Source organism: Catharus ustulatus, chromosome 2 (genome assembly GCF_009819885.2).
Source record: "Catharus ustulatus isolate bCatUst1 chromosome 2, bCatUst1.pri.v2, whole genome shotgun sequence".
NCBI classification, from domain to species: domain Eukaryota; kingdom Metazoa; phylum Chordata; class Aves; order Passeriformes; family Turdidae; genus Catharus; species Catharus ustulatus.
Genome location: NC_046222.1, coordinates 99,708,843 through 99,732,194, shown reverse-complemented (window position 1 = coordinate 99,732,194; position 23,352 = coordinate 99,708,843). Strand labels below are relative to the sequence as shown.

General features: G+C 40.6%; 1 protein-coding gene across 2 annotated transcripts in view; it reads left to right on the top strand.

Annotated features, from left to right (window-relative positions):
- Nucleotides 1–23,352, top strand: part of COL4A2 (collagen type IV alpha 2 chain) — a 138,084-nt gene that overhangs the window by 92,168 nt on the left and 22,564 nt on the right. For both annotated transcript variants that reach the window (XM_033086206.1, XM_033086214.2), the window contains exons 9-28: nt 1,099–1,134; nt 1,228–1,290; nt 4,579–4,614; nt 5,265–5,306; nt 5,836–5,910; nt 7,025–7,069; nt 8,269–8,331; nt 9,070–9,114; nt 11,144–11,197; nt 11,459–11,525; nt 12,782–12,883; nt 13,269–13,424; nt 13,974–14,066; nt 14,367–14,533; nt 17,294–17,366; nt 17,454–17,560; nt 18,644–18,845; nt 19,605–19,664; nt 20,411–20,473; nt 22,034–22,141. In XM_033086206.1, the coding sequence (XP_032942097.1) occupies nt 1,099–1,134; nt 1,228–1,290; nt 4,579–4,614; nt 5,265–5,306; nt 5,836–5,910; nt 7,025–7,069; nt 8,269–8,331; nt 9,070–9,114; nt 11,144–11,197; nt 11,459–11,525; nt 12,782–12,883; nt 13,269–13,424; nt 13,974–14,066; nt 14,367–14,533; nt 17,294–17,366; nt 17,454–17,560; nt 18,644–18,845; nt 19,605–19,664; nt 20,411–20,473; nt 22,034–22,141 (1,657 nt within the window). The remainder of the gene's footprint in view (nt 1–1,098; nt 1,135–1,227; nt 1,291–4,578; nt 4,615–5,264; nt 5,307–5,835; nt 5,911–7,024; nt 7,070–8,268; nt 8,332–9,069; nt 9,115–11,143; nt 11,198–11,458; nt 11,526–12,781; nt 12,884–13,268; nt 13,425–13,973; nt 14,067–14,366; nt 14,534–17,293; nt 17,367–17,453; nt 17,561–18,643; nt 18,846–19,604; nt 19,665–20,410; nt 20,474–22,033; nt 22,142–23,352) is intronic.

The window sequence follows — 23,352 nt, the reverse complement described above, 5'->3', positions numbered from 1 at the left end:
TGTCTAATCCTTAAAACCTTTTTTGTAGTCCCTTACATCTTTTTTTGATAGATAGATAGATAGATAGATAGATAGATAGATAGATAGATAGATAGATAGATAGAATTTTGCATAATTTGAAGATATAAGAAGGACATGAGGGATTGCCTATGTAGAGTATAAATCGTGGGTGATTTCAAAGTTTCAACTGAGCTATACTCAGCACAGAAGGGATCTACTGACATGGTTTGTGTGTATTTTGTGCCAGCAGTAAGTGCCAAAATAGGTATTTTTCTTGACATATTTGTAAGTTGCCTGTATTTTTAATGGAAACTTCTTTTCCTTTTAGAAAATCTTCAGATCTGCACTGTTAGTAATCAGGAGTGATTAAGTAATGTTTAAGAAATGCTCAACTGTATTTTGGCCAAGGATGGATACTGACACCTGTATTCATTTCACAAAGGACTTGGTTCCACAAATTATTCTGTTAACTAAACCCAAATTAACTAGGTAGTTAAGATGCTACTCAAAATGATTGAAGGTGTTTGGACTGAGTAACACATTATTTACGTGTGTTGAAAGGTCTTTGGGCTAGAACATTTTTGGATCTAATTTCCAAAAACATTTCAGCATGTACTGAAGTTAAAATATGTGGTCACTGAAAACAGTATGTTCCAAATGCTTTTAGTGACTCAGAAGAGAATCAAAATGATTCAGTAATTCCCATGCAACTCACAAAAATGAGCTTGGACATTTCAGCTAAGGTTATAGCCCTAATTAAGCCACTGGTTAGATAGGATTTTTCAACAAAAAAATTCATTGTGGTCTGTTGTATAGTTCAGCCTTGTAGTTTGAATCCCTAACTTAACTAGCCAGCTTTGTACCCTGCTGCTCTACTGCATGCCACTAAACCATATCTATAAAGTATGAAATCTGTGTGGCCCATATTCAGTTATCTCAACATCTCTGTGAAATGCATCTGTATGGAAGGGTTTGAGTAGCATTGCATGCTATAATTAGTTGTTTGTAAGAGAAAAAAAAAATGAGCAATAAAAATATTTTATTCTATTTTGTATATAGAATTTATTGTGTTTTTTACTTCTTTTTGGGTTTTTTTAGGGAGATCCTGGGGATTCAGGATTCATTGGTTTTCCAGTAAGTAGTGTTACAGTGGATGTGATAAAGTGTCAACAGTAATTAATATCAGAACAGCATTTATTGATAGTTGGTGGATTTTTTTATTTAAAGGGACCTCCAGGTACGATGGGTATTCAGGGACCTGTTGGTCCAAGAGGACAGCGAGGAAGACCAGTAAGTATATTTAAATTATGTTCTCTAGAAAATTAACCAAGCAGAAGAATTATCTCAGGAAGTTTCATGATGTTAGATTGTTACCTAGGTTAGAAATAACAAGAAGGTGTCAATGGACACAAAACCTTTTAAAAAGCACTGTGAGACACTGAGGGATGAATATTGCAGAAAGAGGTAGAGGGGTTTTTACCCTGTGCTGTCAGAGGCTTTTGATTCAAATTGTATTTTTTAACCTCCTTGGAACGTATCCCTACACTGATGTATCAGAAATATGATGACTTAAATATGTTATCTTTTCTGCCTATAATAGATATGTATATTACCTCTCTATACTTCCCACAGGAGATTGAATGGTATTTAGAGTGCAATTTTATTTTTAAACTATTTTTCCATGATGATTTTCCCAAAATTGTCATTTACAACATTGTTGTTTTCAACTCTTGTGGTGTAGTTCTTTGAGAAGACTGTGTTCTCTCTAGATACAATTTCCACATTTCTTATTTTCATGGTTAATAGCTTTATGGGTGAGAAGCAGGTATGCAAGTTCAACAGATTTAATTTTCTTTAAGCTTCTTTTATTTTCCTGTAGTACAACTTTGTAGCATTTGCTTTTTTGCATTGTTTTGTCAGAATTTACTTCGGACCTGCTTTACATCCCTGATCTGAGGGGAAAAAAATAATTCAGGGCTTCTCACTCACAGCCTCCATAGCTGTTTTTAGGGACACCCTCCCTCCTCCCACATCCAAAAAACCCAAACTAAACCAAAATTAAATAAATAAATAAACAAAATAAACAACCAACCAAAAAAAAAAATCCATAGCATGCTAAGCCTTTCGAAGTTACAGTAAATTCACGAATACAAGCCGCACTGATTATAAGCCGTATCTCTGGGTCTTGGCAAACGTTTCGGTTTTTGTCCATAGATAAGCCGCACCCGAATATAAGCCGCTTTGTCGTTCGCAGCGAGGACCTGCGTGCAATTAGTAACAGAACCGCGGGAGGGCGGGGTTTACCGGCTGAGCTAAGGCTGTGCAGGCTCGGCCCGCTAGGGGCCGCTGACGGGGCCAGATGGCCCAGCCCGGTGCTGCCGCTCGGGGCCACCTGCCGCTGCCACTGGGCTCGGTCACCCCGGGTCGGCGCTGCCCCGCGGTGGGAGGCAGGGACGGAGCTTCCCCCGCTCCTACGGCAGCGGCGGCGGGCGGGGACGGAGCTTTCCCGTGCCCGTGGCGCCGGCGGCGGGCAGGGACGGCGTTTCCCCGCTCCTGCCGCGGCGGCGGCGGGCGGGGACAAAGCACCCCGTTGGCTCCCCGAGCCGCGGCAATGGCGGCGCGCGCTTCCCCCCCCTCCCCGGGCCACGGCAATGGCTGCGCGGGGCTCCCGTCGGCTCCCCGGGCCACAGCAATGGCTTCCGCGGGGCTCCCGTCGGCTCCCCGAGCCGCAGCAATGGCGGCGCGCGCTTCCCCCCCCTCCCCGGGCCGCAGCAATGGCGGCGCCGGCTTCCTCCCCCCTCCCCGGGCCGCGGCAATGGCGGCCCGGGTCTCCCCCCTCCTCCCCGGGCCGCAGCAATGGCGGCGCGAGCTTCCCCCCCCCTCCCCGGGCCGCGGTAGGGGCGGCCCGGGTCCCCCCTCTCCTCCCCGGGCCGCAGCAATGGCGGCGCCGGGCCCCCCCCCCGTCTCTCCCCTGGGCTGTGGCAGAGGAGGAAAGAGAGCTCTCCCGCCTCTCTCCCCGCCCCCCGTGCTGCCTACAGGGAGCCAGGCTCCACCTGCGGTGCAACAAAGTAGCGATTTGTAACAATCGCAAAATGCCGACTTTGCAGCTGCTCGGCTCAGCACTCTGGCAGGCACTTCTGAGGTTGTATTAGCCGCTCCTGATTATTAGCCGCATTTCCGGTTTAGGAGCAAAATCTTAGTCAAATTGGTGCGGCTTGTATTCGTGAAATTACTGTAATTTTCCGCACTGGTCTGATTTATCACCTGGAGTAAACTGCACCTTTTCTTTCTCACTGGTCCTCCTGAAAGGAGATCAGTCCTTTACTTACTCTTTCTTTAGAGCAAGCCCACAGAAGCTTCACACAGGAGGCCAGCCTGCAGTGTTTCATATTCCCAGTGCTCTTTCTTGGACATTAGGAGTGCTGTGAACTGTGCATTTTTGGAGCCCCTGTCTTGGGGAGACCCCACGACTACATCCCTCTGGTTACCATATTGGCAACATCTCTTTTGAACAAAATACATATAATAGAATAAAATAAATTAAAGACTTTATTTACTGCCTCTGAAGCTATGACTCACCTGTGAGAGATACCTGGGAGCACTTCACAGGTCTGAGTTGCATCGCTGCTCTTCTCTAAGTGCTGGGTAGTGCAGCAAGGCAGGCAGGGCTCCCCCTGCTCCCTGCAGGCTCTCCAGGCTAAGGGATTCCCTGTGCACTGCATCTGCACAGTACATTAGGCAGCAGCTCACAGCAGGTTTTTTTTCAGAACAAGTCTAGTGTTTGTGCACACAAAGGTACATAGCAAGTTCAGGTCTCACCAGAATGTTACTGTTGTTTGCTTGCAGGTTAGGCTTCATTTTACATTATGAAGCTAACATCCCCTTCAGGGCTCAGTAGGTTCCATCTGCAACCTTCTCTCCTTTCTATGTCCCTCATTCACCATGAGCTAAACAGCTCATTCTTCTTATTCACCCCAGCTTTCCCTCATTTGACAGAGTTTTTAATGTGTAGAGCCCTTTGGAGCCTGTTAACTACCACAGCTGACAGAATCAAGGGAGATTATCTCTGCAATTAATGGCTTTCCCGCCTCTTGTAAGCCTGTGGCAGATATGTTTCCTGCTTAAATTTCATTTTCCACCATCTTCCTTTGATTTCTTTCTGTGCAATCTCAAATAGGTAATCTGAGATGCTTATGGTAGTTCAGCCCCCTTACAAACCAATACAGCACCAAAACTGCAGCCAGTGAAACGATTAAAGATGTCCTCAACTTTAGGTATGAGCTTAAAATGTTGCTTAGTCAGGATCCAAAAGTACAAGTTCTTATTACTTGAAAAATGGGCTTTTGTTAGAGTTAGGCTGGGTAATTGTCATTCTGTTCAGAAAGATTACAATTACAGGAAGGTATTCTTTAGAACAGTAAATACAGCTGATATAGTAAAAATAGCACATGGGATGCTGAGGAATACACTCCCTGCTAAATATATATACTTAGGTTTCAGACAGAGAGAAACTAACCTCCTGCAGGCATTGATTAGAAAGCAACAAGTAACTTGCTCTTCCCTATTGTGCTTCCTCAGGGACCACCAGGACCCCCAGGGCCCCCAGGACCACAAGTAAGTCTTTGTGTCAGAGTCATTAATGTTGATTTTGTGTAGCTGAGGTTTATCCAAGACCTACTTGAAGGCAGTAAAAGAAAGAACCAGGGGCTGCACCAAAGACTGTGCAGCACAAGACTTTCTGTGTTGGCTGCATACCATGGGAAGTTAATCTTACACTGGGATCACCTACCCTGAAAAGATTAAACTAGTTTTAGAGCCAGATTTAATTTGCTACTGTAGTCACAGTAGCTTCCCATGAGCAGAGAATCCTTGCAGTCTTCACAATATTCAATTTTATTTCCGTGGAAAAAAATATATGAGTTCATTGTTCCAACCCATTTAGGTGGTTTTATTTAGCATTCAAGGCTATTAAAAATCTTGCAGAAGAAATGCTTGATCTTTTCATTACTTAGTGGATGACTCAAAGAGGAATTGGTAGCATGAGATTTTAAATAGAGTTGTCTTTCTAAAAGTTTAGGTCTGTAAAATTACTTTTCAATCTATAAAATACTTCAAGGTAAACCTAGACTATTGTTTGATTGCAGTTTTTCAGTGGTGTCGTACAGACTTGTAAGCCTGAAAAAGCCTTTAAGCATGTTTAAATTTTAATTTCAGACTAGGTTAGAGTTGTGCACTTGGTAAACATTGACCTATTGTTTTTGCAGGGCAACAGGGGCCTTGGCTTCTATGGAGAAAAAGGTGAACAGGTAAAGGAAAACTAATGTATCTACTAACTGTCACTACTAAAGGACAGGTGGATGCTATCTATTATTTATAAATGAACATATTTTAAGTACTCTCTTCATTTGCAATTGCATTATATTAAGAGGAAAATGAAGTATTGGTGTGAAAGTAATTATAATCTCTTTAAGGGACATCACAGCTGAACTAACCCCTACGTGTCTAGGTCTCCCTGTGCTCTCATTTACACTGACACAGAGGTAACACTTCTGAAATTTATAAAGCCAGGCCACTTTATGTAATGCAATAATCTTTGCTGTTGTTCTGGAAACACACAGGGCAAGAGCAAGCATTGCTATCTGTTAATCCAGCACAAAATTAATATATCTTGCCATAAATTTATTTAGTATGGTTGCATATGGTTTAGAACCATACTCCCAGCAGGGGCAAATCTGTGGTGCTCCTTTGATTGCAGTGCCCTTGAGCCTTTGCTGATCAACAGCTTGACCAGGTATTAGAGCTGTCAGTAAATGTTCCTTCCTGTTTTTCCTGCAGGGCTCCCCAGGTCCTCCAGGTCCACCTGGGCTTCCTACAAGAGAACTGATGGGTGTCCCCACTGACAAACACAAGGTAACTAAGAGAGTATTTTTCTGAAATAAGCAAGGAACTAAGAGATTTGCACTACCAAAATTAAAATATTGTTCAAACGTGCTTTAACATACAGAACTTAAAAGAATTTAATATATCAAAAGAAAAATCTGCTGATTTCAGAAACTTGGACCATACAGTATTTATTGAAACTATGGTGGCTTGAGTAATTCAGAAGGTATTTCTCAAGTTTAGAGGTTCTTTTTGTTTAAGCATGCAACTACTGGCCATCACTCACATCTCAGCAGAAATGCCTGCTGAGGAACCATTACTGTGTTTGTTTAGATAACTTATCTGTGTGATGCAGATATTTATATACTTAGAGTTAGGGCTTATTCATACATATTGGAGAAATTCCCACAGGGAAGATGCAGTTTATTCTCATCTGTTGCTTCTTGCTGGGAGCAGAGGCAGCCATACCCTGTAGGTGTATATTCCGTATCAGACACCAACCTCTAGGCCAGTTATTTTTTCTCCCATATTTGAAGTTAGAAAGTTTACTTGGCTCATATGATTTCTGCAGTAAGATGAGTAAGTTGCTATCTAAAGATAAGATCTAAAAGAAGATCTAAAAACACCTTTAATACTCTGCAGTCTGCCCTAAATAACATACATGCTGAGATTTTCATGACTAAGCAGAGATACCCACATGTGAGCTACTTACCTGAAGAGTTGTTATATTCAATGGAGATATCATCAATATAGAGAGTGGAATTTAGACTATGATTTGTCTTACCCTAACAGGAGCTCTTGATCAAATAATTTGTAGATAATCAGTAGGTAAAAATGGGAGTGTGTGCATTTATTCATAGGCATTACTTAGGCACTCACCACCCTGATATCTCTTGAACAAGCCTGGAAAGAGCTGAACATTCACATTCCTGGAGACCTTTTCATAGAAATTATCAAATGTTTCTTTAAAAAACAATTTCAGAAAATTCTTATAAAAGCATTCATTTCTTATGAGAAGTGTGTGAATAAAGAACAGCACAAGAGTAGTGGTTTTCTCTTTATCAGTCATTTTGTGTTGTATGAAAGTTATTGAAATGTAAATGGGAATGCCAAACCTATCTGAATACTATTTCTTTATTGTTAGGGTGAAAGAGGAGACCCTGGACCAAGAGGGGAAGTTGGAATTCCAGTAAGTCATGTGGAAAAGAACAAAGTCAAATAATAATATTGGAGTTAATACTTGTGTGCTCTTCACTGATGTGATGCAATATAGATATGGAGCAATGCAGATGTTTTATAAGCAGAGACACCAGTTCTAATGCTTCAGAAAAATGAACTAGATGTGTAATAACTCCACAGCACAATCAGTTGTTCTCTTACTAGTTTACTAAAATAAGATTTTCCCTCACGCATTTTTAATTTTAGTTTTAATTATTAATAAATCTCTTTACTTATTCGTCTGATCTATGTTTTAAAATTCCACTATATTTCATTAAATAAGAATATATGGACATTTTAAAAATTGTTTTTAGCCTGCTGTCCAACACATACAGACTTTTTGTCTCATGTTTTTTTAGATCTGTTGAGTAAGTGGGCAGTAATCCCATATGTTGCTGTAATTTGTAAAGCTGTCAACCCAGCTTGACTGAACATGGTTTAGTTATAATTCACAGACAACCTCTAGACTGACTAAATAGCTTTGCCATTGAGTGGTTCCTTTTGACTTCCCAGAGGGCTTTAAAACACAGTCTTTACCAAGCAGGGATGCCTCACTGAGCATTTTGTAGAGCTTTATTTTCTCAGATGGTCTGGTCAGCAGCTCCACGAGGTTATGGGAGAAGGTCACATTGTGAGCCTTGATGCCCTCCATGTGTGGTTGCTAGCCAGTTCTTCAGCTGCTGGTCATTTTTTACACATGCAGAATTTTTCTTTACTCATTAAGAAAACTGTAGATTATATGCTGATGTAGCAAAAGGGGATATGTGTTTCTCCCCTTCTTTTGTTTTGTATAGTAGCATGGATAGCAGCATGCCTGTGTTTGCCAGACAGCTCTCTGGAGCTACAGTTTGGGCATAAGCTGAGCTGCTTAATTGGTTGTATAGCTGAATAATTACTTTGGCTCTTCTTCAGAGCTGCAGACACGGAAGAAATAAAGGAGATGATAGGAGGGAGACACTGTCCTCTCTCTAATGGCCTGCTCCTGCTCTTGTAATGAAGCAAGCATGTTACACTTAATTTAAGGACAACAGTTCTTTCACATGCAGCTATTATTAGATTACCCTTGTGTTACAATGATGCTTTCTTCCTGTTTAGCTTCCATAAAACAGTGTTGCAATTTTTTTGCACATAATGAAGAAATGCATTGAACTGACGTGCAATCTTTCCTAGGGTGTACTTCTCCGGCCTCTGGAAAAAGGTGAAGAAGGGGTAATGGGCTACCCAGGACAAAGGGTGAGTCACTTATTAAGGGTGGAATTCACTCAGCTGAATGTGTGGATCTGCCTTCTGGAACAAAACACAGATGAACAAATCATAGAAATTGCAGTCTCTCAGAGCAGTAGTTTGGCCAGCTCAGCGCTGCCTGAAGCAGAAAGTAAAAAGGCTCTTTTGAAATGGTGGTGGTGGCCCCCACGGGACTCACAGGTGTGCCAAGGGAGGGCAAGGTATGCCTGTGCATCACTGGGAAGCCTTGTGCATCTCTCACCTGAAGCTGTGCTCACTAGCCACAGCTGCTGTCCTGGTCCTCAGCACAGCCTGTTCCCATCTGAGCTGTCTGCAGACCATGGTTAACAAACATGAGTCTGACTCCACTTACTGGTGGACTGAAACAGAAGTCAATCCAAATGCTTCCCTGTGGCATCTTTGTTTTGGGGCAGTGTTTCTGAAGTGCTTAAATGAAGTAAGAACAGTACTAAGAATACATTTTTTTTAAAAAAATCTCAGTCATCTTTAAAATCTTCATGGTCAATTTACAATGTATTGATTAAGAGAGAAAAAAGAAAATATCATATTAGATTTCACACTTGTACTGTTTGCCCCATACAAAAATCTAATTGAAGATATATCTGATGTGTGCCTGTTAGAGTTTCAGGCTGCTAGATTTATTTAATCTAATAAATAATAATGGTTCTTTGCCATGAGATGTTAGAATGTCATTTTATTTTGTTAATTTTATTGTACCTTCATTAGGGACTGCCTGGCATCAATGGTTTTCCAGGACTCAGTGGAGAAAGAGTGAGTATTTCATACAAGACTGTTGTTTCTAACACATATGTAGACAATCTGTCTGAAAAGTAAACTGTGGATGACAAATTCTGCCTGCAATTACACTAGCTGTAGTCTAACAAATATCATGTGGGTTCATCCATCATTCTAATTTTGGGTCAGTTATTTTTCTCATCAGTGAGAAAAAAATAGCCTATGATTAAAGTCCAGTTTTGCTTAAACCGTGAGCATCATTTGAGAGCACTACAGGGAGGTGTCACTTTCATCATTCTAATTACTGTGATTATGATTTCTGTAATTTTCTTGCTACAAGCAGAAACTTTTTTGAATAGCTTTCTGCAGATGTGGTTGAGATGGACGGTTATCTTGGATATCACAAAGGGAAAAGAAATGGAAACTGATAAATATACCACTTAAATCTCTGTCCCCATGGAAACACACCCAAATATTTAAAATAGCATTCTGTCAGACAGAGACTTTCTGTTTGGTCTCAGAAAAAGGCTTCTTCAGTCAGCATTAGAAATCACTTCCATGAGGTAAATAGCTGTGGGATGCACAATTTTTCCATGCTTTGCCATCTTTAGTTGTTTAAAGATTTGTCCTGCCACCAAGGCATAACAATGATAACATGAAACACATGGGACATGAAAGTACACGAAATCTGAAAAATAACATTTGCACAGCTACTCAGTCCTGGTGGTGTGGAAGGGAATTGCTGTTAGTAATACATACAGGGAGAGGCTCATGCAAAACCCATTAAAGCCCACTGGTTGACCTTAACTGGGGTTCATGCTCCAGTCAGATGAGACAAGTGGCTGCTCCTTTTTGAGGATGAATCTTGGCAATAATTTTAACAGAAGGTACATTGGTTTGGATGGACTATCATTGTATAATGTGTGTCTGAGAGGGACTCCCTACTCTATGTGCTATTCACAACCTCCTTTTTGTTGATTTTTGAGTTATTTTATCCTTAAGAGAGAAAAAAGGATGATTAAGTCCTGCTAGTGCACAGATGAATTTGCAGTTAAGTAGGAAGCTGCTGGCTTTGCTTTTAGACCACCAGCTCCACCTAGTGTAAAGAGATTTTACACCTGATAATCAAGAGGCTCTTTTTCCAATGGTGTGATGTACACTTGCCATTATGGAAAAGTATCTGAAACGTGATCCGGTTTGTGGCAACTTGTTGAGAGCTATGGTATTTTCAGTGCTTCAAAACTACTTCAAGAGTGACTTACAGAGATGGTTATTAACACTCAAGTTCTGGGTAAGAGTTGTACCCACTGTGAAACTTGAGACATGCTGAGATTTAAAAAACTAATAATCTAATTATAAGTGTGAATTATGCAAAACTACTGTTTTCAGCAAAACGGTGTTACTTGACATCAGTTGTTGATCTGAACACTGTTTTCTATTAAAAGCACACCTTTTTAACACCAGTCTCTTTCTAGAGTACACATAAACATTTTCTGCTCAGAACAAAAGTTGCCAAAAAGCCGAGTAAAACACACAGAAGAGATGATCTCATCTCATCAGCATCTCTGAAATCTGGTGGCTTCTGAGTTCTTCTCATTCAGCCCTTCTTCAGTCAGTCTCCAGCCACCCGGAAAAGAGCAAAAAGGAGCTGTGTATTTCAGTGCTATTTCACTGCTCACTGTTTCCAGTCCAGTGAAAATATGTCTACTTTTAACGATTCTGACTCATTTAGTTTTCTTGCAGCAGGCTGGTGTGGTCTGGCTGCCTGGCCCAAGTATCTCAGGGTCAACTGGCATGGAGGGGACCCCTTTTCCTCCTCCTGCACCCTGCAGCATCTGTGGAATGATGTGAGTGTAGGTGCTCCTTCCATCTGCAGCACTGCCAGGGGTGACAGAGCCTGCAGCACAGCAGGTCCCTATGGCCTTTGGCAAGAGTTGGGCTTGGTCCAAGATGTGGGACATCAAATGACAAGGAACCTTATTGGTGTTACAGGAATTGCTACAGGCCAAATAATTTTAGTCTCTCTTTGGCAAAGGAAAGTCAATAATTTTTATGTATCTTACAGGGTATTCCAGGATTTGATGGCCCACCTGGTGGCCATGGTCCCAGAGGAAGCAAGGTACTGCTTTACTTTCATTTGCTAGAAGCAGTAAACCTAATGTCATTTTGCCTTCTTTCTTTTTCTGTCATCATGTCATCATGTCATTGTAGAACCAGCTATGTGGTTTGTTAATTTGATATCTTAGAGGTTCCTTAAGTGTCATGTCAGTGCCTTTGGTAGTTTGGGGTTTTGTGTTTCATGGGCCTACCTTTCCATTTTAAAAGAAATTCTCTATAATAATAATGTGCTTGGGTGTGATACTTCAACTTCTGTTGACAGGGGGAGCTGGGCGAGATGGGTCCTCCAGGGCCAGATTCCTATTTTCCTTCCCGCATCCCAAGGAAAGGTACATCTTCTTTGCTTAGATTGTTTATCTTAGCTGTTTTACTACCTTCTGCATAGATCAAAAGCATGACATTCTGAGAATTCAACTCCTGAAAAAAATGTTTGCTAAAGTGTTCCAGAAGCTGTAATTGCCTTCCAAGAGAATGCCCTAATCACCTTTTTGCAGGCAGGTGGTTTCTTTGTCTCTCCCACTGGAGCTGGATTGCTATACAAAAGGCTTCCATGCATGCCTGTATCCACAGAGAAGAAGCAAGCAAAAAATCGTGTGACTTTGTTGTCCAGTGAAATGGGAGTCAGTCTTCTTTGTCCTGTTTCAGACTTTGGATAAAGCGTGGTAGTGACAGCACAGCAGACAGCATTCTTATCTAGCAGAAAGAGACAGACAGACAGAAAGAAAGAAAGAAAGAAAGAAGGAAAGAAAGAAACCCACACATTAAAAAAGCCTTGATGAATATGAGGGGTTTTTCTCCTTTTCTAAATTGACAAAAATCCATTGCGATCTTTTCATTAAGCTTGCAGCTCCCAGTGTCAGCTGCTCTGCAGAGCTGTGGTGGCTCTTCATGGCTAGACTAGAAACACATAAAAGGTGATAGCAGTTTGCCAAGGCCAAAACTATTCAAGGGAAGGTGCCAGCAAACAGCAAGAGTGATCACATGCCATTGCCTTGGCCTTTGTCTTCATCCCACAGAGTTTACTTAGTCTTGTTGAAAGCCAGAGAGACTAGCAGTGAATGGTTCCCTTCCTCCAGAGAAAAGGGGCAAGAGGCCCAAATCATTGGTCAAATCACTCCAAATACCCTGCCAACCTCTGAGAAGCAGGAGGGACTTGTGTAGAGAGAGAAAGAAGCAGGCAGGGGGCTGAGCACACCACATGTCCTCTACTATCACTGATCTTTGAGAAGAGCACAATACTTTCTGCAGGCAATAGCTGGGGCCAGGCCAATGCTTTTGGTAGTGGGAAGCAAAGCTCACACACCACACATCTGTTACAACAGAAACTTCCTGTAGGAAAAAGAGGGGCTCTCCTCAGAGAGGTGCTCTTCTGTGCTTCCCAGGAGCAATGGAGCTCTAGCTGCACATTAGTAAAAGGTGAAAGATACTATCCTTCTTTCTGGGCTTGGGGCTCCACACCATTCAAAAGCTATTTTTCAGAAACTACTGTAAACTCTAATACTCCAATTGAAGATTCTAATAATTGCTTTTCTAAAAAGAGCAGAATCACGCTGACATGTTTTGTGGAATTGGGGATGTCTTTCAGGTGCAAGAGGTGATCCAGGCTTCCCAGGTGCTTCTGGACTCCCAGGAGACCGAGGAGATGAGGGAGATCGTGGATTGCCTGGTCTTCCTGGATTTTCTGATGGTAATACCCCAGCAACACATGTTTAACAGCTTAACTTTAGAGGGAGTTTTGACTGACACAGGGTCACAGTGGGGAAAATTTTTATGCTGATCGTGTGATACACAGTGCAGAATAGTATATAATAACTGGGGGGGGAAAGAACAAGAGGAGCATTTTCCAATGGGACTCTTGCAAAACTGCTGAAATAGAGATGATGACAGAGCCTTTTTTCTGTAACTGCTGTTGATTTGCTGAAGTGAAAAGTGCAGTTAGTACTTTTGCTCCATGCTAAATGTGTCTATTTTTCCTCGCATGTTTGATGCAGTTGTACGAACTTTCTCTTCTGTTACATCACATCTCTTTGAGCAGCACTGTTAAGAAATTGTTTTCCTTGGTTCTGTTTCAGGGGATGGGGATAGGCCAGGCTTACCTGGAGAAATGGGACCAAAAGGTGAAAAAGGTGAAATAGGATCTCCTGCTTATTTTCCGGGACCACCTGGGCTTCCTGGTAAGGACGGCTCACCAGGAATTCGTGGTCCACCTGGTCCTGTTGGAGCCCCTGGTAAGTGCAAAAACAGAGATTATGAGAATTCACAGGAACATCTTTGATTGTTTTAAAGACAGCTGTTGGCAGAGCAAAGTGAGACACTGACAGAATGAAATGAAATGAAGTAGAAATTAAATGAGAGGTGGGGAGAACACACAGAGAAGTCTTCTATACTCATCAGTGAAGAAAAGATTTGCATGATTTTTAGACAGCCCTGGCAACATTTGAAAGAATGGAAAAAAGGATATGCAGGAGGTGATCCAGAGCAGTGCTAATGCAGAGTAGGTTGGGCTGAGAGGAGGAATTCAGTGTTAGAGAGAGCAAGGAATAGCAAGGATTGTCTGCCACAGCATATGGAAGTTACTGAGGATGAGTGTGAGAAGCTGTCAGAAGATGGAGAGAGGAAGAGAGAAGGGAGTACATCTCAACAGGTTGGGTTAGACAGTTAGTGACATTAGGGGAAACAAGGGAAAATGCATTGCAGCTCAAAGAAAAAATAATGAAAGAGAAAAACAGTAAATCTACAGTAGATTAATTTATATTTTTATTTAATTAAACTTCCAGGTCCTCTCTTTGGATTAAAAGGACGAGAGGGAACACCAGGTAGATTTGGTCTACAAGGTTTCCCTGGGCCAAGAGGACAAAAAGGACCTAAAGGTAGGTTATAACAAATAAATCAATAGATAATCTGCTGTTATTCATTATGTAAAGGCCCAGTGTGTTCAGTCTGAGTTTATTGAACTATAAATGTACATGAGGACTGATGAATTTGATCTGGAGCTAACATGGCAAAGAAACACTGTGTTGGATTCTTATCAGAAAAAAAAAAAATTCATTTTCTCAAGTATTTGAGGAACTACTCAAGTATTCTCAAGTCTATATATAAGATGGATACAGCTGCACATCTATTTGTTGTTGATAGAGCTTTCTTTCTTCTCATTCCAATCTTTCCCTTAGGTGAAGAAGGGGATTGCACAACATGCCTTTTGACTGAGGAGCTCAGAAGGGGCCCTACTGGTCCCCGTGGCCCTCCTGGCTTTCCAGGAAGCTCTGGCCAGCCTGGAAGGAAAGGAGAACCTGGTGATCAAGGACCACATGGTCTTCCTGGCTACCCTGGAGCAAAAGTGAGATAGTTGTTTCTTTATTGCTTACTTTTATATGCCTACTATGGAAAAAATCCAAAACCTCAAGCTATTCTCCATGGAAAAATGATGAAAAGTATGATCTCTCTTTCTTCTCTCTTTCTTCTCTCTCTCTTTCTTCTCTCTCTCTTTCTTCTCTCTCTCTTTCTTCTCTCTCTCTTTCTTCTCTCTCTCTTTCTTCTCTCTCTCTTTCTTCTCTCTCTCTTTCTTCTCTCTCTCTTTCTCTCTCGCCTTCCTGCCTTCCTGCCTTCCTTCCTCCCTCCCTCCCTTCCTCCCTCCCTTCCTTCCTTCCTTCCCACTTCAGTAGCTCTCAGGAGGTTATCTATAAAATACTGAAGGCCAAAACTTGCTAGGATGGAAGTGAAAATAGAAAATTTTGGGGAGAGTGAAAGATTTCCCCATAATCCAAAGTCCACCTTCTATCTGAAGAAAGCAGAATCCTTTCAAGCTGCTGTAGTACTGAGTGTGATCCAACCACCCAGAAGGGAAACAACTCCAGTAGTAACCTGAAGTTGTTGCTTATAGGATGCATATGTTAAAATGTAAGGTTCTTGTTTACAATATAGTGTTTCTAAAAAACACTATCCAAGAATACTGAGAAGAGGGCTTTGCTTACACCAGCTTGTTTGTTAGTGATACATAAAGGTGCTTGTGCTGACTGCATCATGGCTTCTCACAGCCAGAACTGGCTTTTGTCAGTCACATCTCAAGGTTTTAGAGTAAGTTCTTTGTAATGCTGACCCAGAGGCTGATTTTGTTTATCAAAGACTTGTGGAATACTTTGGATTGGAAGGGACCTTAAAGATCTCCCAGTTCCAAACCCTGCCATGGGATGGAGCACCCTCCACTAGACCAGGTTGCTCAGAGCCCATCCAACCTGGTCTTGAACACTTCCCAGGGATGGGGTATCCACAACTCTCCTGAGTCTATGTACCTGCTCCAGTGCCTCACCACCCTTACAGTAAAGAATTTCTTTATCTAATCTAAACCTACTCTCTTTCAGTTTAAAACCATTCCTCTTTTCCTATCACTGCATACCATTGTAAAGTCCAAACATGTCAGAGCAAACATGTTTTCAATTAGTACTTTAGGCTCTTCTGAACATCTGAAAAACCAAGCTCACTCACAACTATCTAAAGTTTGGTATTTTTTAGAACTAAAATATAATACATTTGACTTTGACTATATTATGGCTGTATTAACAACAACAAAACAAAAAGCAGAAAAGGTAGATTTTTTTTTTTTGCAAAAACTCAAAATACTTTTATGGATAGCTATACTTTCTAGAAGTCATGACAAAATTAACAGAAATATTTCAAAAAATGTAATCTCAGTACTTTGGTTAAAACTCTAAGTTCTACAAGGCTTTTTGCTTTTGAGATTTTTCATTCCAGAATTTAAGTTACTGTAGAACAGAGAGAAGTATAAACACGTACAGACATAGCACAGCAAATTCAAAAAGTAAAATAATGTCACTTACATATTCTTGATCCTCATTCTGGAGCAAAAATAACTCCATAATTATTGTAGTATGTTCAACAAGCTACATATGTGGATGATAAATACAATTAATCTTGATGAGACCTATGTCGGTTTAAAGAAAATAAAACTTTATCCCAAGCAAAAGGATTTTTTTCCCTGTGGAGCTGTAAAATATTTTGAAAATACCTCTGTGCTAAGTTGTATTATACATAACAACTAAATCTTGAGAACAAAAAGATAGCAATGTAAAGAGCATGCTATTAGTGCAGTGTTAATGCAGTAATTCAGCATTATTTTAAGTTTGTGAGATTTCTTTTGGCCTGAAAAAAAATCAATGACCAAAAGAAACAGCTTTACCATGGAGTACAGATTGGCTTCACTCACCATTAAAATGCAGTTTTCAACTATGTCCCAGGTAAAGCAGAATGCTTATAATCAAAACTAATCTCACTCTTTTGGCTAACTAGAAGTGCAACCCTGTATTGTTGTGGTGATCTGCAGCTGAGATACAGTTTTTACACATGCTTTTCACCCAGAATGTCAATAAAATACAATGGTGCCAAAGACACACTTTTAAATACTGTTTGGCACAGGAGTGTTTTAACAAAATATATTTATTTCAAATTTATCAGCACTCAACTCCAAGTGCTGGGCTGGACCAGAGACCTCCAGCCCTCCCTTCTAACCAAAACCTACTCACAGGTCTGTGATTTGATTAAGTGATTTGATCACATAATCCCTCTGTGCCCAAGTTCTTGTCTTGATAAATAAATGAAGGGTGGTGGTACTTTTCAGCCCCAGAATGGTGCTGTGAATCGCAATCCACTGCTAGGTTCAAGGTTGTTCTCTTTGGGAGCAGTGCACGGGAGGAATTTCCCATCAGTAGAACCCTAAGGTTTTTTCCAAGGTGGAAAGGAGTTGCTTAGGGCATTTTCTTTAGTGGCTGACACTGAGTAATTCACCATGTTTTCTCCAGTAGCAGCAGTCACCTGCAGGACTCATGGAAAGCCACATACTTCCCAATCCATCCTCATGCAGAATCTCCTCTACCATGCCTTAGAAACCTTAGTCCTAATTAGAACATATTAATAAAGGTTCTGCACAAGAAGGGGATTACTGAAGAGGAAATCACTCACAAAAAGGAGCAGGAAAGCAGTAAAATTTAAGGAGCCTTTTTTTTTTAAAGTAGAAATGCAAATCTTGATACTTATTTCTTAAGCAGTTCTGGTTTGTTTTGGGCTTTTTTAAATGTAACATCAGGGATTTTCGGGTCCACCTGGATTTCCTGGACGGAAAGGCGAAAAAGGAGACTCTTTACACATAACGACAAAAGGTAGAGTGAAAATTCTTATCACCTGTATTTTCCTATTATTTGTAGTATTAATGAAAGATTGGTCTCACAGTGGAAGATTTTCCTTAGGCACCAAAGGAATCCAAGGAGATCCCGGGCTGCCTGGAATCAGAGGTGAAGATGGTTTCCCAGGCAGAGATGGATTAGATGGGTTACCAGGACAACCTGGCCTTCCGGTGAGCGACCAAACAGCAAATACACCACCCCCAGTTACTAATGCACCTAATTCTGGGGTTATCATCACCAGCCTGTCCTTCTTGCACAGATTATGATGCAAAACTAGACTGGGTTTGCTGGTTATTGATAAATTAAGCATCAGGTTTACTCTCAGGTTTTTAGAAAATTTTTATTTCCATTTTACTTAAAGAAGTGGTAGTGTATAGTGTATTAGTGACTCCTTCTAATATAGTCTGAGATTCTTTGTGACTGAACTACAATAGCTTTAGTAGAACTGTGTTGAAGAAAAGCAAAATTTGTTTCAATTTTATGTCCTTAAAATATACGTTATGTCATCATATTGCGTCATAGTAACTCACCTAACTGTAGCTATCTAGAAATTAGACATGTAGTCTTTGTTCTTCTTCTAACTTCCTTCTATAGGCAAAATTAAAAATACCTTGCAAGAAGGATTCCTGCATCCCATCATAACTGATGTTTTGAAGCATTGGGATGCTCATATATCATATTTGAAGATGGGCAAGAGCTATACTAGGCACTCTAGACCACAGTACTTTTCCTACCAGTGAAGATGGTACTTTATATTGCTTCTGAAGATAGAAGGGCATTCTCTAATGATGTTGGTAAAATGTTGATTCAGTAGCGTAGAAATATCACAGTGCAGACAGAGAAAAATTCTTTTGGGTGCATTTTTATGTCAGCTTTTCTCAGATGTAAATGCCACAATGAAACATCTCTAACAATGCATTTGGTCTCCCCAAAATCACTCACAGCTTTTCAGGGAGGACCAGGATCCCCTCCACAACACTGATTCATACTGCCCACATGCTTTTTCATGGGCCTACATTTTTAGGGGAATGTTCCCTCAAGGAACTTCTCTAATGCCCTTAGTGGCATGTGGTCTACATTGAAGTCAGGTTATTTCAAAAATACTTTGTTTTTAATGTCAGTTTAAAGAGCTGGGATGCAACACTTGGGAAATGATTGCCTATAAGATGTTATTCATGAGGGTAGTTCAACTGTTTGAGTTGTCTTTTTTCTCAGCAAAGTCAGGAGTGACAACCTCCATTCACTTCCCACAGGGTGATGCTATCAGAGGTTTCCCTGGTGATCCTGGTTATCCAGGTGAATTAGGCCCAAAGGGCTTTCCAGGAGAAGCAGGCCTGCCAGGTGAAGGATTTCCTGGTCCAAAAGGGTTCCGGGGTTCTCCAGGTGACCAAGGACAATCTGGAAACCCAGGATCTCCAGGTCTGCCTGGTCTGCCAGGAGAGCCTGGCCAACTAGGTAAGAGACACCACTCTGTCTTACATCAGAGCCATGGGAGATCAGCACTGAGTTGTGTGCAGCATTTATCCAGCACACTGTTGAAAAGGGACAGCTTGATGGGGGGTATGTGGGGTAAAAGGAAATGCTGGTATTTTCCAGAAATCTTAAAGAAGGAGATACTTCAGAAGTCCCAGTAGTTTCATGTCAGGTATTGAAATAGCATGAATTAATGTGATAGTGCCAGCAAGTAACATTATTCAGGTTTCAAGCAGTTGGAGGCAATGGAGCAATGTCCTGCCATTTGAAGTCCCACAGGTGGTTTTCTCTGATTTTTCCCATCCAACATAATCTTTTAATTGACCAGAGAAAATCATGTTTCCACCCTTCAGAGCTCCTCATAATATTTCTGCAGCTTTTCAAGTCCCTTCCAAGCACAGCAATGCCAGGGCTACATTCAGAAGAGCTCAGGCTCAGAGTTTTATTCCTCCACTTTGAGAAGCCTGGCAGAATATTCAAACTAAAGCAAGCACATGTCAACCTCACACATGGTTGTATATGGGACAGCCTCCTAACTTGGACAGGATAGATTTTAAGTCCAGATCTAATCAATGTGTGGATAGAGTGTTCAGTATGGTATAGCAAATAATTTGTGTGGTATGTGTGCATAATACATTATCTGCAGATTTTATAGGCATTTTGGTTAGAATTGAGAACATTTTTGTCTTTTTGCAATTCTTCTCTTTTAAGTAACTATGTTTTCTGATTCTTTGCTCACAGACTGCGGGCAGGTCACTGAAGACTTTCCTAGAGGAGATGCAACTGAACCAGTATGGTCAGGTACTGTACATGCAAGTGGCTTGAGTATCTTTTTAGTATCATGCTGCTTTTGTGGGTCGAAACCTTTTTTTGTGATGACTGCTTCTTAGTTGTAAACTATTTGAACTTTAGGCCACAAATACTGGCAAATACTTTATGTAGCTCTAAACTAAATTTATCAAATTGGACATTTTCTAAAATGATTGCACTTCTAGCTCTACAATTCAGAGATTCTTAATTTCATCACTCCTGAGTTTATTGTATGATTACTGTGCAATCTGTAAAAACAGTACCAGAAATCAGGTGCCCAAGAAGATTTTAGGAACTTTTTTTAAAGAATAATTTTGAGTGAAGATTTTCAGTGCAATATGACATATAAGAAAAAAAAACCCAGATTTTTGCAAAAATTGACTTGATTGCTTCTCAGGTATAAATCAACCATAGGGAAAGAAAGCATTTCTCTTATTCTGAAAAGTACAGTCATCCAGGAAGCTGGACTACCCCTCCTGCACTGGTCCAACTGGACCTGCCACGATAGCCCCTGCAAAATCAGCAGAAGAGCAGCTCTTGGGGTGGAGATCAGCTTGAGTGCTCCTCTGAAAATGCCACCCATAGCCAGAAGAATAAAATTTCTTTTCAAATTGGGAGTTGGCTTGATAATTTTACTTTACCTGTTTTAATTAAATTGTCTCAACTACAGGACCAGAGACATGGAGAGGCAGCACAGGAGCACATACAGTGCAACTTTTTTGTTTGTTTGTTTTCAGGTGCAGGCTGTGTAAGGCCACCAAAGGGATCCCAAGGAAAGCCAGGAGTGCCAGGAGCCACAGGTAATGTTTTACCTTTACCCATATTGTGTTTCTCATATACACTACATTTGAAGGATATCTTGCCGTATTGATTATAACTGAGCCTTAGCAGACAGCAAGTTTTAGGAATTACATTGGAACACAGCATTAATCTGACCCTGCTAGAGAGATCTAAGCAGTGTGCAGTCCAGGTGACTTTACCCCTCCTGAGCTAAGCCTGCCTTTGCTAATAAGTGTCAGCCACAAAACAGAAGGCAGGAATAACCCATTTGCCATTCTCCACATGCAAGTAAGAGTATAAAGAGTCTACAGGTTTAGTGCTAGAGAGTGTGCTGAGGTCTCTCAGAGCTGACTGCACACCTCACAAGGCAAATCCTGTCCTCTGAGAGCAGGGTGATAAAAGGCTTCCATGGAGGACTGTGACAGATCCTTCTCACTGTCATAGTATAAATTTCAGAAAACTGAAGTGGAAAAAAAATCAAAATCCAAGTGATATTTTCCTTGATTTGTCATAGTTAGGGGTGGAAAGAAACTTACTTTCAGTAATGAATAAATGAGCTGTAATTCATGGTGATGCTAAGCAACAACATTTTAAATGTTAAAGCATGTTGTTGACCTTCTGAGGTCTGAGCTGGGAAATTATGAAATTCTAAATGCTGGGGATGGTAGGGGAACAAAGCATTCCACAGTAATTATTTTCAAAGAACTTTATAAAAAATCTTGATCTTGTAATACAGTGGATTAATGAGACTCATGTAATGAAACTGTTGCATGGGGAAAAAAAATATAATTTTTGAAACATAACAAAGGAATCCTACAAAATGCTTGCAGGGTTTGAGATGTTAAAAAATAGTAATATTTGCCCTTACTGAAATGTCAAATACTGTATCACAGGGAAGTGAAGTATCATTTTAGCTGTCAGGAGAAAAATCTGTATGAACAAGAGGTCAGTGCCAGAAGAACTGGCACATCCTTCTTTTTGCAGGGCACATCCTTTCTTTTACTAGGGAATCTCTAGACCTGTAATGTTACAAATATAGTAAGTAGGCTAGTTAATTTCTATTCCTTTTGAGGGATTATTAGATCTAACCTTTAGCCTTACATTTCTGCTTCTTAGTTATCTAAACCAGTCTGCTCTTGTTCTGTGATCAGTTTAGCAGGGAAAGGACTTTTTTTTTCCTCTTACAGCATCTCATCTGTGCCCATTTCTGTGAACATTCTTTTTTGACATTGCCTTTTGACCTTAATCTAAAAGCCTTAATTTACAAAATATTGAAAAGCTCCAAAAGTCTGTGAAACTAATTATCTTTACCCTAGTAGTCTCCATATTATTAGTCTTTAAGTCAGGTTAATCCATGTTTGTAAAAGCACTTAACCTAGATTTTTGGTCCATGTTTTGGGATCTTGAATACTTCTAAAGAGCTACTGTATAGCCCCATTAATTTTTTTTTCCAAGGTTTCATCTTTGCGTCCAGAAATACATGACGATGATATTTACTACTACCTTTTATTTACATTATACAGATATTTCTGTTTTGTTTGTTCAGATCATGCTTTTGTACTTTCTTTCATATAATTTAGGTGCAAAAGGTGCAAGAGGATTCCCCGGTGATCCAGGTCCTATGGGTTACCCAGGGCTAAATGGTACCCGAGGTGATCCAGGTCGGGAAGGATTCCCAGGTCCTCCAGGTATCTTGAAATAATTAGTCATTCTTTGTATACTTTTGGCCTTTTTATTGCAGTCACTTAAACACAAATATGTGATTCCTGGTAATTTTCACTTATCTTCACTTCTACATTGAATCAATAAGCCATTAGACAAAAATACTACATTTCAAATCCAGAAGTATTTCTTGCAACTTCCATAATGACAAAAAATTTCATAGATGCTAAGCTTTTAAAATCTGCTTTATTATTCAAAATTATAAATGTGATGGTAAAAATTACTAAAATTCTCATAAAGAAATTCAATAACTAGATATTTTGGATTCCAAGTTTACTCATGTATTTATGTATATTTATTCCCTCATTATAATCATAATGATGATACAGAAAGGAAGAAAATAATAGTGATAGTACTTTCATTTAATTCTTTTCAACATTAGTATAAATGAGCCTCTGTGTATGCCACTGCACACATGATCCATGCAGTGGCATGCACATGTTAGCTGCAGTGGGTGTGGATGTTCACAAATCGTCAGTCAGTCCAGCAAGAATTACAGGAATTATCTCCAGAAACTACCACTTCCCTGTGGTTGACCAAGTTTACTTGGTCTGACAAATGGGTAATGAGTTGTTTGGGGGGTTTTTTCTGTACCCCATTACAGAAACCATTGACAGAACTTAATTTATGAGGTCTCTGGAAATTTTTTGAGTTGTCTGATTTCAAAGATTCTGAGTGCTGCAAACTTTCCCAAATCCTGTGCCAAGTGGTGCTTTCCCCTCAGGCAGCACGTGGCCTGACAGTGTTCTCTAGACTCATCTACAGCATCTGTAGTAGCAACAGAGAAAGCAAAAGAGCTGATACATGTCCTGGTCAGCAGGCAAGGGATGATGATAAAACATGCTGTGATGTTATCATCATTGCTGATGATGATAAAACATGACTCTCTGCAGCATAGACAGGACCATGAACTTCTATCTCCCCTGGTAAGCTCTACAGAGTGCTCTAATTGCTAAATCAGGGCTCCCGTATGGCTCCCAGGCCACAGGGAGCAATTTTCTGCAGTTTTCCATGCTATCTTTCACCACTTCTCTGGCTTAACCTTTGGTCCAGCTCCAGTTTTCCAGTCCACAAGAAGCCTTTACCTTGTCATTTGTGGTAATGGGGACAAGGTGTTGGTATATCTAGGATTTGAGCTCCAACATTTGTAGTGACCTCTGTGATGCCTAGTCCATGT